The following is a 19,417-nucleotide window of genomic DNA, read 5'->3' as shown; positions in this document are numbered from 1 at the left end:
ACAGGTTGATATTTTGATAGAGGAGTTATTCCTTGTGGACAAAGTCTTCAAATTAGAACTATAAGCATTCATTTTAGAGATTTATAGCTAAAAGGGTAGGACATATTCCAAGTCTTATTTTCTTCAATAATTCTGAATCCTAAAGAATATACATCTTATCATACCAGTACCACTATTATGTCTCCTAAAGAAAGAGTTAAGCTAGAAACTATCAACACATCATTACACTATAATGTTTAAAAAGAAAGTTGCTTCTTTTTATTAAACACAATGATGTTCAGCTTAAAGATTTTTGTTTATTTTTATGAGTAAAAATTTGAACCTTATAAATAAATATTTTGGAATTGAGAGCAAGAACAAGGAATATTGTTAAATAAAAGTCTGAATATAGGTGCATTTTTAAGTTATAAAACCATGTTAAATTCCATAGATGCTATTAATTGCTCAAGTAGATACTAGGATATGATAAAATCACTTAAAATTCAACAAGAGTGAAGACTTTTTTATTCACTATTTATCAATTTTGATATGATTTCCCTTTGTCCAAATAATGTAACTAATATGATAATTTAACATGCACTGTCTCTTTTAGGACTGGATCTGCCATTTATGATGATGCCGCATCCCCTACTTCCAGTCAGCTTACCTCCTGCATCAGTTGCTATGGCAATGAATCAGATGAACCATCTCAATACTATTGCCAACATGGCTGCTGCAGCCCAGATTCACAGTCCACTCTCCAGAGCTGGGGCCTCAGTTATAAAGGTAAGAATTGTAATTTAGAAGAGGATAAAGGTATTAATAACATGTACATTTTGATAAAATAATAATAATTCCATGAATTCTTAAGTATAAACACACAGCTCATTAACTCAGTTGCTTAGCATAAAGTATTGATGAGTTTGATTTCTGACTAGGCCTGCTAAGGTGTTTTTGTTATTGTCATTTGTTTTCATTCAATGACCACAGATACTACCTTTAGTTCTAGCACCCTGTCTTGTATTCATGAGAACAGGCTGTGGGAGGTGTGCCCAGATAAAGAGAGAGCAGAAGAATGTGCAAAATCCATTCCCATCATTGGGGTGAAACAAAGTAAACACTGCATCTTCCTGGCGTTTGTGAGGCAGTTGTGGAATACTATATATCATAAAATATTTATAGTTAAAAAGACCTGAATTTCAATTCTGATCCTGCTGCTTAATATCTGAATGACCTTGGATATAACAATTAACCCTCCTCGACTTTTTCCTCAACTGTAAAGTAAAAGTCATAATCTATCCCATCTATTTCATTGGCTGTCTGGAGGTAATATGAGTAAAATACAGTTTAAAATTGTAAAACATTAAATAAATCCTTTTGATAATTTATAATATTCAGTTCAGTTCTGTTGCTCAGTCATGTCCAACTCTTTGCGACCCCATGGACTGCAGCACGCCAGGCTTCCCTGTCCATCACCAACTCCCAGAGCTTACTTAAAGTATTGTCCATAGAGTCTGTGATGCTATCCAACCATCTCATCCTGTTATCCCCTTCTCCACCTGCCTTCAATCTTCCCCAGCATCAGGGTCTTTTCCAGTGAGTCAGTTCTTTGCACCAGGTGGTCAAAGTATTGGAGTTTTATCATTATTATATTCTAGAATAAAATTTTTCAAATTTTTGGGACCATTGGGTAATGAAGCACAAATATTTTATAATCCTCCTTGTGTTTCCTATTAGTTTGTCACATGATCCTTTTGCCCTCCAAGTATAACATGAACTAAGTTTTGTAATACATTTTTCCTTTTGTGGAGAAGATAATATAAGGGTGTATAGAATCAAATAGTATAGTTAATCAGGGAAACCCTTGATTTGTTCCTTTGTTCCTCCATTTATTCAACAAACATTATACTCAATATGTAGACATCATATAGGGCAATATAGGAAATAATTAGGATGTAGTTCCTGACTTCCAGGACCCACAACCTAAATTCTAGATGAACAGCAAGTGCACATTTAACTTGCATAACAACACAGACTGTGATGCATAGCAATCCATCAAGCTTTACATGAATTTAGAGGAGGGAGAGAGCAAGGCTGGAGAAGAGAGGGAGCAGGAATCACAAATGGTATTACAGTTGATGGATTTGAGCTGGGCCTTGCAATATTGATGTTATTGTAATAGGTGAACATGGGAGAAAAAGAACTGAAGGCAGAAGAAATGTGAGATTCTAGACATATTTGTTCAATTTTAAATTAGCTTCTAGTTTGGCGAACTTCTAAAACAATGAAGAAAATTTAAAATATAACTTTTATAGGAAAGGGAAAGAACCGATAAATTTTTATTAAGCTCCATATATATGTTCATGGCCAAGTAGCAGTATGCTTTCTCTAAGGACTGTGGCCCTCAGTGAATTAGTCTGTTTTGACTAAAAGTGATGAGAGTATGGACATCTTTATCTTGTTCCTAATCTTAGAGGCAATACTTTCAGCTTTTTGCATTTGATTATGATGTTAGCTGTAGATTTGTCATATATGGCCTTTATTATGCTGAAATATGTTCCCTATATGCTCACTTTCTGGAGAATCAGAAGACACTGATATCTGGTTTTAAAACATTGTGGGTCCATCTGTATTTTTTGTTTTCTATTGATTGAATCCCTATTACGCATCATGTGATTTTTAAGGCTTGTGACCTAATAGGGAGAGACAAAAAATAAACAGAGTTTTTGATCTAAAATGTAAACAGATTAAAATGAACTAATGTGTACTATTTTGAAAACATGCTTTTGCTGATCTTATTTTATATTATATGAAGCCAGGATTCTTGAGTCATGTGAAAACTACATATAATGCTTTCCTATATTCTATGTGCTTAAAATTTTAGTAGTAAATGATTATCAGTGTGTTATGTTTGTCTTTATTTTTTCAGTTTATTTAAAAAGACCAATGTAAAATGCATACAACCATGATTGCATGTTTATATAATATGTATTTTTATAATGTGACAGTATACTTTTGTTTGTTTGAATGCTCATAGGCTCAAATGAATGCACCACTTACTGTACTTATTCATAATATCTTTTGACTAGTCTGATAATGTTGCATGTTAAAATGAAATAAAAAACCTTCAGATTCCTGTAATAGGCTTAAAAGTCCAGTGTTTTAGAGTTTGTATTTGGGCCAGCATCCAGTGGTGTGCCTATAGCTGAGAAAGAAAAAAAAAAGGAAAAGAAAGTGAAAACCTCTGATTTATAACATTTGCCAATTTCTGTGGTATAAGTAATTCCCACCATAGCTGATTTCATGTTAACAGCAGCTACTCACAGAATTACTGTGTATGTAATAATTAGCTCTAGTTTGAACAAGGCAATACTCTCTTTTAAAACCTTATGTGAAATATGAAATGTTCATCAAATCAGATTCTCTATACCAATATTCCCCCATATCCAGTAAGTCAAACAAAATCTTTTCAAAGTAGTTTACCTCTTATCTTATATTTATTCAGAAAAGCATAACATGTAACTCAAGGTTTGAGATCTCTATAAAAATCAGTAAACAGGGTTTTTTCTATTATTGAAATTATGCCACTTTAACATAAAATAAAGTAACATTGGAAAGAGCATAATTTTATTTATGCCTTCTTCTTCTACCAGTGTGTAAATATTTCCACCCCAATGTGAAAAAAAAAAAAATGGTGACTAGAGGTGTTGACTTCTGCAAATGCTCTTAAATAGTGAAAACTAACACAAGGGAGACTAGACCTGGCTTCATCTTTTTAATTTCCTTCTCACAGGTAGGAAAGAAAACCATAGCTTTTTAGAGCTTTGAGAAGTGATGTGACTTTTAGAATCTTAGACATCTAAAGAAAATATGCATTTACCTAGGTTTCAATAAATCTTCTATCTCTGTGGTGGTAAACAATCAACAAATAATCTTAGATGCATAGCACATACATACTACAGCAATGCTATTTAATACAGTAGCCATTAGCCACATGTGGCTAGTTCAATTTAAATTAATTAAATAAAATGAACATTTGAGTTCCTCAGTGGCTACTAGCTACATTTCAACTTTTCATTAAATAGTAGAGATAAGCAACATTTGCCTATTTACAGAAAATTTTACCAGACAGCACTGTTTCTAAGAAGTTAGATAGGATGGTTGCAAAGTTCAGAACACTCATAATCTTTGGGGTAAAGGGATAATACACTTGGAAAAATCAGCAAGTGTATTGCAATTAGCCTTGAATTTGGCCAGAAAGGATAGTTGTTGCTTAATATTGCCTTACTGTTGTTCAGTCACCCAGTCGTGTCCAACTCTTTGCTATCCCATGGACTGCAGCACACTCAGGCCTCCCTGTCCCTAGCCATCATGTCCATTACATTGGTGATGCCATCCAGCTGTCTCATCCTCTGATTCCTTCTTCTCCTTCTGCCCTCAGTCTTTCCCACCATCAGGGACTTTTCCAATGAGTCAGCTGTTTGCATCAGATGACCAAAATATTGGAATTTCAGCTTCAGCATCAGTCCTTCCAATGAGTATTCAGGGTTGATTTCCCTTAAGATTGACTGGTTTGATCTCCTTGCTGTCCAAGGGACTCTCAGGAGTCTTCTTCAGCACAACGGTTCGAAAGCATCAATTCTTCAGTACTCTACCTTCTTTACGGCCCTGTTCTCACAACCATATGTGACCATTGGGAAGACCATAGCCTTGACTTTATGGACATTTGTCAGTAAATTAATGTCTCTGCTTTTCAACACATTGTCTAGATTTGTCATAACATTCTTGCCAAGAAGCAAATGTCTTCTGATTTCATGGCTACAGTGCCCATCCGTAGTGATTGTAGAGCCCAAGAAGAGGAAATCTGTCACTACTTCCATCTTTTCACCCTCTATTTGCCACAAAGTAATGGGGCTAAAGGCCATGATCTTAATTTTTTTTTTAAATTTAGTGTTAATAATTTAGTTTTAAGCTGGACGTTTCACTCTCTCCCTTCACTTTCACTCCCTTCAGCATCATCGAGAGGCTTACTCCATTATTATTGTCATCATTTTCTATTAGAAAACAGAGAGCAAGAACAGAATTAACTGATTTAGCATAGGTCTAATAATATGAAATTAAAAGATGCTTGCTCCTTGGAAGGAAAGTTATGACCAACCTAGATAGCATATTAAAAAGCAGAGACATTAATTTGCCAACAAAGGTCCGTCTAGTCAAGGCTATGGTTTTTCCAGTAGTCATGTATGGATGTGAGAGTTGGACTATAAAGAAAGCTGAGCAAAGAAGAATTGATGCTTTTGAACTGTGGTGTTGGAGAAGATTCTTGAGAGTTGCTTGGACTGCAAGGAGATTCAACCAGTCCATCCTAAGGGGGATCAGTCCTGGGTGTTCACTGGAGGGACTGATGCTGAAGCTGAAACTCCAAGACTTTGGCCACCTGATGCGGAGAGCTGACTCATTTGAAAAGACCCTGATGCTGGGAAAGATTGAGGGCAGGAGGAGAAGGGGATGACAGAGGATGGGATGGTTGGATGGCATCACCGACACAATGGACGCCTGAGTTTCGATGGACTCCGGGAGTTGGTGATGGACATGGAGGCCTGGCGTGCTGTGGTTCATGGGGTCACAAAGAGTTGGACATGACTGAGTGACTGAACTGAACTGCACTGAACTGAAATGTGCAAATAATCATGTTACATTGCTTTATCAAAAAAGAAAGAAAGAAAGAAAGAAAGAAACAGATACCCCATCCCCAAAAGAGTTTATAGAATTATACACTGTTTCTCTCTAGAGATATCATACTTTGTCAATAAAGTAAGATGTATTAATAAGATTTCAGTGGAGTAATATGGCATAATGGGTAAGAGCATGAGCTCTGAAGTCAGATTGTATGCCTGTATTTGAATTCTGATTGCACCATTTCTTGTTATGTGAATTCAGATAAATGAATTAACCTATCCATACTTGCCTATCAGTTTGCCTTATTTTGCAGTGAAGTGGGGATGATAATTGTATCTACCTCATAACAAGGGGTGTTAAAATTGGACTTAGATGAGAGAAACTTGTCAACACACTTAGTGCCTTTATAGTTAGTAAATATTCAGTGTAAGCTAATTATATTTTATTATGTTTTATGCTCGAGAATTCATATAGAAATAGTAATACATTAAAACCAAGATCATGGCAGAGAGGTAAACTGAGAAGGAAATAGCTTTTCATATATACATTTGTCTGTGCAAATTCTTATCAGTAATAGGACCAAGGCGTCCCCACCATTAGATGCATATACAGGTATTGGACTCTCCCTCTGCAGAGAATCTGTTAACTTGTAATACTTTGATCTTGATGTCACAAAAGGAAGGTTAGGGATCTGGTGGGGACTGGAGAGAGATGCTCATTTTAATATCATAATTGATCTGATTTTTATTCTATTTTAAATTACCTTTGAATATTTCAGTTCAGTCAGTTCAGTCACTCAGTAGTGTCTGACTTTTTGTGAACCCATGGACTGCAGCACGCCAGGTTTCCCTGTCCATCCAGTTGGTGATGCCATCGAACCATCTCATCCTCTGTCGTCCCCTTCTCCTCTTGCCTCAATCTTTCCCAGCATCAGGGTCTTTTCCAATGAGTCAGTTCTTTGCATCAAGTAGTTTAAGTATTGGAGTTTCAGCTTCAGCATCAATCTTTCCAATGAATATTCAAACTGATTTCCTTTAGGATGGACTGGTTGGATCTCCTTGCAGTCCAAGGGACTCTCAAGAGTTTTCTCCAACACCACAGTTCAAAAGCGTCAATTCTTCAGCATTCAGCTTACTTTATAGTCCAACTCTCACATCCATACATGACTACTGGAAAAACAATAGCTTTGACTAGATGGACCTTTGTTGGCAAAGTAATGTCTCTACTTTTTAATATGCTGTCTAGGTTGGTCATAGCTTTTCTTCCAAGGAACAAGCGTCTTTTAATTTCATGGCTGCAATCACCATCTGCAGTGATTTTGGAGCCCCCCCAAAATAAAGTCTCTCACTATTTCCATTGTTTCCCTGTCTATTTGCCCCATCTATTTGAATGTTTCCATGTGGATTATTTAGTCTGTAGTCTGAACTACGCATATATACACACCATATGAAGACACCTGTAGGATTTTCTGTCATTTTCAATGGGTACATTACACACTCCATAAATGTTTGTTGCATAAATTAATGAAAACTAATGATTCATTGGATATTAAACATTGGGGAGTGTTTTAACATAATGATCGTTAATGATACAGACGTTAATTCCAAAACTGACAAAAAACATTGTAAGTTGTAAAAGATTTTTTTTTTTTTTTTAGTTTTGTTGCTATTTCTGTTTTTCAGTCAGAAATAGTTTGAGAATATTGTTGTGCCTGGGCATGGAGTCCTTAGGTCTGACTCAGATCTCTCTACTGTTGGCTCAGCTATTAGCATTTGCAACTAATAATTAATAGAGCTATAACATGAATTGGAAATTGTATTATGATCATTAGATTTTTAAGTCTTATCTTTCTGTTATGTTACTCAATGTGACAAAATCCTGGGAGCAGAATAGGTAAAATACCTGACTGATATGAACACATATTTTCTTACATTTAAATATCTCATAATACATTTTGTCTATATTTGTGGGAAAGTTGATCATAGTTTTCTCTAGTAACAAATTTAAGAAATTTAACTAGGAAGCTGTTATTTGGCGGTTTACCAATAGCATCTGATTAGCTGTGTTTTTTGTTTGCCTGAGCAGCTGGCAATTAATGAATTGATTGGAAATGGTCACAGGGCAATGGCATTAGCATGTGAACATCTGGCATTAAAATTAGTCAACACGGAGAGCACGTTTTGTGATAATTCAAATTCACTGAGAGAAATCCCTAGTTGAATCTTATTCTAAGTGCTCTGTGGAAAGAAAAACCTATTACTATATTTTAGAACATGAGATGAAGATGCACTGTATGAGAATCGAGGGCCGTTTGCTATGTATGTGTGTATGTGTTTGGGTGGGTGGCAGAGATCCAAGCCTACAACATAATTTGCAAGCCATAAATATTTCCACTGAACTATCCATTCTCCCACTTGAGGGCATTTACATGCTATAAACAGATATTATAGCTGATTCCCTTTAAGCTGTCAGCCTCTTCCAGAACAAGTTGATCACATTGAAGAGGTGAGAGGGCACTTTGTCCAGCTATCACATAGGTCACAGATAGAACATACTTATGATTTTGGACTCTCTCATATGAAAATTCATGAAAACTTGCCATATCCATCTGTGTTAACCTAAATGCAATTGTAAATTGATGATTGTGAAACATATATTAATTCTTAAACTGATTCATAAAAATTCATAAAGTGTCATGCATCCAATAATATTCAAAGATAAAACAGAACATGTAATTCTTTCTCAGGACTAGTGGTAAGCCAAGTTAATAAAAGCAATGAACAAACTTAAAGTCTTGTTCCTGATTTTATTATTTAAGTTTGTCAGGTTACAATCTGTTCTGCTTCTATAGAGCTCCGGTAACAGTACAGAAGCAACACATCAGTTAAATATAAAATATCAAAACAAATGTATGAATAAAATATCTAGTGTCAGTTAAACTTCCAAAAGCCACTCCTCAGCAGTGAAATGTCATTAAATCCTTTAGGAACTTATTAATAGATTAACATTTGGAAGATTAATTACAGTGAGAGTTGAATTGCAATTAAATTTAAAAAAAGACAAATTATATATTACATAACCCCACCAAATGCTTGAGAAGAATCAATATAAGAGAATATTGTAGATACAACTTAACATTGAGTAGGTGTTCCTAAAAGGCAACTACACACATGTATACATACATGCGAACACATGTATAATATGCATGCATTAGCACTTTACAAGTTCTGTGTTTTGCCATATCTAGGGATGTAAAGAAATACATTGAGATGAAATAAAAGATCTCCATTAAAAAAGGTAGAGTTGATATCTTAGTACCAATAAACTGAATTCTATACTAAATTGACTGTGTTAAACCATATAAGGCTAATTTTGCTTAGCTTTGACCCTGCTCTTTATTCAAGGTTCAAATGTACTCTTAAATGATTTAATATGAGGTACATTTCCTTGATCATATGTACCTGCCAAAAATGAAAACAGTATGATAGAAGAGGGAGTAATAACATGTACTAACTAGAGACATTTTCTATAATGTCTCTTTCTTCTTAGGCATAAGCCTTGAACTATGTAAGTATATGCTAGAATTTGAGTTATTATTGAAGATAATTTTACTAATTGCAAGGGAAAGTGGGGATTTAATTGGGTAAGTATGCATCAGTTTTGGAAATTTCCATCTTCTGCTACAGTGACTGAATCTGGAGAAGATTTCTGCAGTGATTTAGAAGAGCTACAGCTGTTTTTGAAGGGGCTTGAATGACATACATGATAAGTAACAGGACTGTAAAAGTCATAAATGCCAAATAAAATTAAGTCATGAATGAGTAAAATGATTTGGGTTTTAGATTTTCAATTTTCCTTTTTAAATGCCCTTACTGATTTGTTGCAAATACTGTTAACCCTGTATTTGGCAAGTGGTGAAGACATTATCTTTGTGTTCTCATTTGTAATAAAACAGATTAACTTGCTGTGAAAATTTAACTAGGCTGAGACACAACAGTAGCCACCTAATGACCCGAAGCACATTGTGGTTAAGTAGCTAAATAGATGCATACTGATTATAAGGCTGAAAAATGGATCTGTTTACTTGCAAAGTAGAAATTGCTTATATAACTATTCATTATTTTAGAAGAAATTAATGTTTCCAGTTCCATATAGATATTTTTTAAACCCACCTAATTGTTAATCAGTATAAGACATTGGACTCGTCTAATGTTTACATGGTGAAAAAATATGTGACCTCTGTGATGCCTTAGGAAACAATAACAATGAATTGAATCTTGATTGAATTTGGTAAGGCAGGCTACAAATCTTAAATATGAACTGTGGTTTTATGCAAAATGTTATTGTAACTCTAAATCATGTTTTCAAAGTTATTTGAAATAATACCCACCTGATGAGCTGTTGAAAATGGCAAAGAATGAATTTAATTATTTGAGTTAATAGTATTTGATCATATGTATTTTTAAAACATTTTGGAGGATTCGTCTTTATAGCATTGTAAAATGTCCTCATTATTTATAGTGTTTTCTATTTGTGTAGATATTTTTTCAGTTAAAAAAAAATTCAGAGTGACCATTCATTTTTTAAGCACAGTGGGAAAGGTCAAATCACTTGATTTATCTTTTTTCTAAACCATCAACTTCATAATTCACTCCCAAATTTTCCATTTTTATTATGGTAGGATATATTGCTATGTATGATTCTTGTTTACCACTACACAGTGATTTTGTTTGTTCAGTTTTATTTTTGCTTGATAACTGCTGTACTTTGTCCTTATCCATTCACTTACCGGTCCATTAAAGATAAAAGTAGTTCATTAAATTACATATTTTTCAGCAAATAGCCAATGTTAGAATTCAAAGACTGTTCCACACTTTATATACATATTTTAGCATAGAATCATTGAGACTACACAACAGTGACAAGTCAAAAAATAATTTTGACCTCATATATGAAATTGCTTTCATTGGTGTATGTGTACATATGCTATTTAGGGATTATACTTTTAATCACTGCATTTTAGGTTGAATTTCACAACTGATGAACTTTTCAAAAAAGTTAAAAATATATTATAAAAGCCATATATAACTTGTTATCCATGCCTATACTATCTTCTAAACAACAAATATAATTATTTGGAAAAAATGATTCTCTTCTGCTTTGTTTATATGTATCTTTTTATCTTTCCCTGTATATAGAGTATTGCAACTGTATATTTAACTGTATACTAAATATAAACACATGTATGTTTCTCTGTCATAAAATATTGTGTTTGAAGCATAACAAAAGTTATAAAGTCTTTCAGATGTAATATATTTACAATTAACGGTATTTAATAACTATATGATACTGCAGCTAATATACTCAAAGTCCACTATTCATTTCATTAAAGTTATTAGACATTTACTGAATACTAAATAATATTATATAGCATTTAAAAATGAACATACTACACTGATGACTATATTAGTTCTTTATTACTTCTGGAACAGGCTATCATACATTTAATGGCTTAAAATGATGCAATTTTTTTATCTTACATTTCTATAGGTCAGATGTCTGACATGGGTATCACTGAGATAAAATCACAGGACTGCATTTCTTTCTGTAAGCTTCCAGGAAAGTATCAGTTTCCTTGCCTTTTCCAGCTTGTCTCTCTGACCATTCTTCAATAATCACATCTTCCTCTTACTTTCCTTTCTACCTTCAAGTTAATCTATGTAATAGCTCTATCTCCAGGTTCTCAATCACATCTGAAAAGTCCATTTTGCCATATAAGATAACATATTCACAGGCTCAACCATTAGGATGTGGACTAAACATTTTTGGCTGAGCTGATGAGATTATTCTGTCTGCCATAATGATAGACTTTGGAAAATCTTAACATGTACTAATGAAATAATAGGCTTTAACCGTCTTATTATTAATTTTGCATTAAGTAAACAGTTTTTCTTTAAATAATTTATCAGTTTGGGGCTTCTCATGCAAAATTAATCTGAAAATGTATAAACACATATTTGATAAACTAATTTTGAATGTTATGGTAATTAGAATACTGATATTGTAATTGCATATAAATACACAGAACTTTAAGAAATTCATTATGAATGAGTTAAATAATAAAACAAATATTCTCTGTCCCAGAATGTCTATTATTCAGTCACATTTACTGCATATACGGATAAACAATAATTGTTTTTAATTGATCAAATTAACTAAATGTCAGATTTATCCATCAGTTTGTGATTCATAAACATAGTGAATAACTTCAGAGCTTTATAACAATATTAATTATCACAAAAGTCCTGAGAACCATAACAGTTATTGTAGAGCTATATAAAATAAATATTTTATTTGTATCAATAATTTTCCAGCCAAAGGACTGGAAAAGGTCAGTTTTCATTCCAACCTCAAAGAAAGGAAATGCCAAAGAATATTCAAACCACCGCACAATTGCACTATTCTCACATGCTAGCAAAGTAATGGTCAACATTCTCCAAGCTAGGCTTCAATAGTATGTGAACTGAGACCTTCCAGATGTTCAAGCTGGATTTAGAAAAGACAGAGGAACCAGAAAGCAAATTGCTAACACCCATTGGATCATAGAAAAAGCAAGAGAATTACAGGAAAAAGAAAAAAGCCATCTACTTCTGCTTCATTGATTATGCTAAAGTCTTTGACTGTGTTGATCACAACAAACTATGGAAAATTCTTAAAGGGATGGGAATAACAGACCACCTTACCTGCCTCCTGAGAAATCTGTATGCAGGTCAAGAAGCAACAATTAGAACTGGATATGGAACAATGGACTGGTTCCAAGTTGAGAAAGGAGTACATCAAGGCTGTATATTGTCACCTTGCTTTTTTAACGTATATGCAGAGTTCATCATGCAAAATGCTGGGCTGGATGAAGCATAAGTTGGAATTAAGAGCTCCTGGAGAAATATCAATAACCTCAGATATGGAGATGACAGCACCGTTATGGCTGAAAGCGAAGAGGAACTAAAGAGCCTCTTGATGAAAGTGAAAGAGGAGAGTGAAAAAGCTGGCTTAATTAACAAGTGGTGCTGGGAAAGCTGGTCAACCACTTGTAAAAGAATGAAACTAGAACACTTTCTAACACCATACACAAAAATAAACTCAAAATGGATTAAAGATCTAAATGTAAGACCAGAAACTATAAAACTCCTAGAGGAGAACATAGGCAAAACACTCTCTGACATAAATCACAGCAAGACCCTCTATGACCCACCTCCTAGAATATTGGAAATAAAAGCAAAACTAAACAAATGGGACCTAATGAAACTTAAAAGCTTTTGCACTACAAAGGAAACTATAAGTAAGGTGAAAAGACAGCCCTCAGATTGGGAGAAAATAATAGCAAATGAAGAAACAGACAAAGGATTAATCTTAAAAATATACAAGCAACTCCTGCAGCTCAATTCCAGAAAAATAAATGACCCAATCAAAAAATGGGCCAAAGAACTAAACAGACATTTCTCCAAAGAAGACATACAGATGGCTAACAAACACATGAAAAGATGCTCAACATCACTCATTATCAGAGAAATGCAAATCAAAACCACAATGAGGTACCATTACACGCCAGTCAGGATGGCTGCTATCCAAAAGTCTACAAGCAATAAATGCTGGAGAGGGTGTGGAGAAAAGGGAACCCTCTTACACTGTTGGTGGGAATGCAAACTAGTACAGCCGCTATGGAGAACAGTGTGGAGATTTCTTAAAAAACTGGAAATAGAACTGCCATATGACCCAGCAATACCACTTCTGGGCATACACACTGAGGAAACCAGATCTGAAAGAGACACGTGCACCCCAATGTTCATCGCAGCACTGTTTATAATAGCCAGGACATGGAAGCAACCTAGATGCCCATCAGCAGATGAATGGATAAAGAAGCTGTGGTACATATACACCATGGAATATTACTCAGCCGTTAAAAAGAATTAATTTGAACCAGTTCTAATGAGATGGATGAAACTGAAGCCCATTATACAGAGAGAAGTAAGCCAGAAAGATAAAGAACATTACAGCATACTAACACATATATATGGAATTTAGAAAGATGGTAACGACAACCCTATATGCAAAACAGGAAAAGAGACACAGAAGTACAGAACAGACTTTTGAACTCTGTGGGAGAAGGTGAGGGTGGGATGTTTCGAAAGAACAGCATGTATATTATCTATGGTGAAACAGGTCACCAGCCCAGGTGGGATGCATGAGACAAGTGCTCGAACTTGGTGCACTGGGAAGACCCAGAGGAATCGGGTGGAGAGGGAGGTGGGAGGGGGGATCGGGATGGGGAATACGTGTAAATCTATGGCTGATTCATGTCAATGTATGACAAAACCCACTGAAAAAATAAATAAATAAATTAAAAAAAAAAAAAAGAAAAAGAAAAAGCTGGCTTAAAACTCAACATTCAGAAAACTAAGATCATGGCATCTGGTCCCATCACTTCATGGCAAATAGTTGGGGAAACAATGGAAACAGTGACAGACTTAATTTTCTTGGGCTAGACTGCAGATGGTGACTGAGACCATGAAATTAAAAGATGCTTGCTCCTTGGAAGTTCATGTTTCATGTATTGTTGAAGCCTGGTTTGGATAATTTTGAGCATTACTTCACTAGCGTGTGAGATGAGTGCACTTGTGCAGTAGTTTGAGCATTTTTTGGCATTGCCTTTCTTAGGGATTGGAATGAAAACTGACCATTTCCAGTCCTGTGGCCACTGCTGAGTTTTCCAAATTTGCTGCCAGATGTTCAAGCTGGTTTTAGAAAAGGCAGAGGAACCAGAGATCAAATTGCCAGCATCCACTGGATCATCAAAATAGCAAGAGAGTTCCAGAAAAACATCTATTTCTGCTTTGTTGACTATACCAAAGCCTTTGACTTGTAGATCACAATAAACTGGGAAAAATTCTGAAAGAGATGGGATTACCAGACCACCTGACCTGCTTCTTTGAGGAATCTGTATGCAGGTCAGGAAGCAACAGCTAGAACTGGACATGGAACAACAGACTGGTTCCAAATAGGAAAAGGAGTACATCAAGGCTGTATATTGTCACTGTGCTTATTTAACTTACATGCAGAGTACATCATGAGAAACCCTGGGCTGGAAGAAGCACAAGCTGGAATCAAGATTGCTGGGAGAAATCTCAATAACCTCAGTTATGCAGATGACACCACCCTTATGGCAGAAAGAGAAGAAGAACTAAAGAGCCTCTTGATGAAAGTGAAAGAGGAGAGTGGAAAAGTTGGCTTAAAGCTCAACATTCAGGAAGCAAAGATTATGGCATCCGGTCCCATCACTTCATGGCAAATAAATGGAGAAACAGTAGAAACAGTGGCAGACTTTATTTTGGGGGGCTTCAATATCACTACAGCCATGAAATAAAAAAAGACGCTTACTCCTTGGAAGAAAAATTATGAAAAACCTAGACAACATATTAAAAAGCAGAGATATTACTTTGCCAACAAAGATCCGTCTAGTCAAGACTATGGTTTTTCCAGCAGTCATGTATGGATGTGAGAGTTGTACTATAAAGAAAGCTGAGTGCAGAAGAATTGATGCTTTTGAACTGTGGTGTTGGAGAAGACTCTTGAGAGTCCCTTGGACTGTAAGGAGAGAAAACCAGTCCATCCTAAAGGAAGTCAGTCCTGAATGTTCATTGGAAGGACAGATGTTGAAGATGAAACTGCAATACTTTGGCCATCTGATGCGAAGAGCTGACTCATTTGAAAAGACCCTTGTGCTGGGAAAGATTGAGGGTAGCAGGATAAGGGGATGACAAAGGATGAGATGCTTGGATAGCATCACTGACTCAATGGACATGAGTTTGAGTAAACTCCTGGAGTTGGTGATGGACACGGAGGCCTGGCATGCTGCAGTCCATGGGGACACAAAGAGTCGGACATGACTGAATGACTGAATTTAACTGGACAGCTTCTTGGAAGAAAAACTATGACAAAACTAGACAACATGTTAAAAAGCAGAGATGTTACTTTGCTGACAAAGGTCCATCTAGTCAAGCCTATGATTTTTCCAGTAGTCATGTATGGATATGAGAGTTGGACCATAAAGAATGCTGAGTACTGAAGAATTGATGCTTTTGATCTGTGGTGTTGGATAAGACTCTTGAGAGTCCCTGGAACTGCAAGGAGATCAAACCAGCCAATCCTAAAGGAAATCAGTCCTGAATATTCATTGGAAGGACTGATGTTGAAGCTGAAGCTCAAATATTTTGGCCACCTGATGCAAAGAACTGACTCATTAGAAAAGACTCTGATGCTGGGAAATATTGAAGGCAGGAGGAGAAGGGGACAACAGAGGATGAGATGGTTAGATGGTATCACCGACTCGATGGACGAGTATTAGTAAGCTCTGGGAGTTGGTAATGGATAGAGAAGCCTGGTGTACTGCAGTCCATGGACTTGAAAGGAGTCATACATGAGAGAGTGACTGAACTGAACTGATTTTTATCAAATTTGTAATTTAAAACTATAAAAAATTTAAACAATATTAACGAACATCCTTTTAGTATTAATTTTTATAGTTTTAAATTATGAATTTGATAAAAATCAGTTCAGTTCCAAAATCACTGCAGATGGTGACTGCAGCCATTAAATTAAAAGACACTTGCTCCTTGGAAGAAAACCTATGACCAACCTAGACAGCATAATAAAAAGTAGAGACATTCATTACTTTGCCAACAAAGGTCCGTCTAGTCAAAGTTATGGTTTTTCCAGTAGTCATGTATGGGGTTAAGAGTTGAACTATAAAGAAAGCTGAGCACTGGAGAATTGATGCTTTTGAACTGTGGTGCTGGAGAAGACTCTTGAGAGTCCTTTGGACTGCAAGGAGATGAAAACCAGTCCATCCTAATATTCAGTCCATCCTGAATATTCATTGGAAAGATTGAAGCTAAAGCTAAAACTTCAATACTTTGGCTACCTGATGTGAAGAACTGACTTATTGGAAAAGACCCTGATGCTGGGAAAGATTGAAGGTAGGAGGAGAAGGGGATGACAGAGGATGAGATGGTTGGATGGCATCACCGACTCTATGGACATGAGTTTATGTAAGCCCAGGGAGTTGGTGATGGACATGGAAGTCTGGTGGGCTGCAGTCTATGGGGTCACAAAGAGTCAGACATGACCAAGTGACTGAACTGAAAAAACTGATCTTAGTGTTAGTGTTAGTCTTAGTGTTAGTTTAAAAAACCCGTCATTGTGTCTCGTGACCATCAAACCATTTTGTTGCCAACATTAAAAATTAATTCCTAAGGTCTGATAGATTAGAAATATATTATTGCCATAATGTTTTCAGTGCAGAGAGACACAACATGTACCAGGTCCTCCCACTGTTTTTGTTTTATTCCAAGGTTCTAAGTGTTTACCTTTCGGAGATCTTCTTACTCAGATAGTAGGCTCACCCTCCAAGTTATGGTTTGAATGTTATATCAGTGTAGAAGCTTATAATAACAAACCTTCACTAATAATAGTCACTTCACTTCATAAATTCACTTGGTGGATTTCCTAGGAAAGGAAGTGCAAGCTAACCTTCCTTGAGCTCTTCCATGTATCTGGCATAGCACAGAGGCCTTTCACTTTCTTATTTTATTTAAACCTCACAATATCCCATTAATTTTCCAAGAATAAAAATTATGATTTTGTTTAAAGATACGTGTTTATGATCAGGTATTGTAAAATCAGCTATGTGCTCAGTTTAAAGATGAGAGGTCAGCATTTTGAATGTTATGGACTCCACCAACATGAAAAACTCTGTATGAGATGACATTTCCTTTTGTATTTCCTTTTATGTAAGGAACGGATTCCAGAGAGTCCTTCTCCTGCTCCCTCTCTGGAAGAGAGTCATCACCCTGGGAGCCAGACCTCCTCCCACCCCAGCAGCAGCGTGTCCAGCTCTCCCTCTCAGATGGATCACCATTCAGAGAGAATAGGTAAGTATTTCACCTGAAGCTAGGAACTGAAAAATAATCTTTCAGGAAATTCTTCATTAAGCAATAGTGAGGGGGGGAAATCTGGGGGAGCTGATGCCTCCTTGATTTAAATGTTTTTTTAAAATGGTGAATTTTTATTGGGAAAGTCATATGAACAAAAAAAAATGTTAAGAAGTTTGTTCTCTGGAAGTCTTAATTTAATGTATCATTGGATCTGATGGGAACAATTTGATGGGAGTTTTATAGAATATAGGTTAATTCAACGTGTTGGTATTTAGCAGCTAGTGTGATACAAATCACCTGCTATATTCACAGCACCGTTTGAATAATGGATGATAAAATATATTTTGTGCAGTTGATTATGTAAGAGTGATTAAAAATTGAATCAATATATGATTTTCAAGAATCTCAACAATTTAAATGTTAACAGAGGATGAGGTGGTTGGATGGCATTACTGACTCAATGGACATAAGTTTGAGCAAATTTCAGGAGATAGTGTGTCCATGGGGTCACAAAGAGTCAGACACGACTTAGTGACTGAACAACAGCAACAATAATTTAGATAAAAAATATTTGGCATGATGTTTTACACATTTTTTTATTGTTTCAGAAGTCTTCCACTTAGGACATTGTTCCATAAATAGTATAATATATTGTCAGTGATCTGGCATACTGGAGACTCTAATCTTGTCACAGTCTGGCACTTACTAGCTATGAGATTTTGGGTATGTCACTTAACCACCATACGTATCTTTACCTAACATGAATATGATTGGGCTTCTAGGTGGCACTAGTAGTAAAGAACCTGCCTGACGATTCAAGAGACATAGAGATGTGGGTTCGACCCCTGGGTCAGGAAGATTCCCTGGAGGAGGGCATAGCAACCCGCTCCAGTATTCTTGCCTGGAGAATCCCATGGACAGAGGAGCCTGACAGGCTACAGTCCATGGCATTGCAGAGTCACACACTACTGAAGTGACCTGGAACCCGCACACATGCATAGATATGATTATTGCTCTGCTTATTGCACTGGAGTTTTGTGAGGTCAATGCAATGATATGTGGTAAAACACTTCAGAAATTTAAAGCACTAAGGAAATGTGAGGGATAAGCATTATTTTTCTCTCTGTGGCTTTACCTTGATTGCTTATCAACTGCTGTCTGATCCTACTCAGGTATACAGATATTACCCAGTGCATTCAGCTATAACAAATTCTCATATATGATAATTATGAGTCAGGTGAGCTAAGTAAAATCTTTGTTAATCTTTTATACCTACACATGTCCAATTTTGTAAGTATCCATTTCCTCTAGGGAAAATAATTTCTGCTCTTCTTTTAATCTTACTATTGGGACATTTTTTCATGTAAACTCTAAATTTTTGCACTTTATAATAATGATCACCTCAAGTCTCTCCAAAGTAATGTTTTTATGTAGCAAGAATGGAATTTGAGGGATTAGGGAAGGTTTTAGGTTCTGGATTTGTTCTGGGAAAGGACAAAGATGATTTCACTCTTGTGGAAATTCATCCAAGTCTCATTTAGCTTGTCAATATTGCATATTCTTTGTAGCTATTTAGCTTCATAGTGAGCTCAGTGAATCACAAACCTGTCTCCCCATTATAATCGCCTATGGAGGGTTTACAAATATGGATGCCCATGCCACACACTCAGTCTCATGTACCTGGTCTGGTACAGAGCCTAGCAGCAGTGTTATGATTTGTTTTTTAATATATCCTCAGAAGATTCTAATGTGCAGCCAGAGTTAAGAAC

General features: G+C 35.8%; 1 protein-coding gene across 1 annotated transcript in view; it reads left to right on the top strand.

Annotated features, from left to right (window-relative positions):
- Positions 1-19,417, top strand: part of DACH2 (dachshund family transcription factor 2) — a 798,949-nt gene that overhangs the window by 620,507 nt on the left and 159,025 nt on the right. The window contains exons 6-7 of the mRNA XM_043897104.1: positions 593-765; positions 17,510-17,645. Of these exons, the coding sequence (XP_043753039.1) occupies positions 593-765; positions 17,510-17,645 (309 nt within the window). The remainder of the gene's footprint in view (positions 1-592; positions 766-17,509; positions 17,646-19,417) is intronic.

Source organism: Cervus elaphus, chromosome X, assembly GCF_910594005.1.
Source record: "Cervus elaphus chromosome X, mCerEla1.1, whole genome shotgun sequence".
NCBI lineage: Eukaryota > Metazoa > Chordata > Mammalia > Artiodactyla > Cervidae > Cervus > Cervus elaphus.
This window is presented reverse-complemented; position numbering and strand designations above follow the sequence as displayed.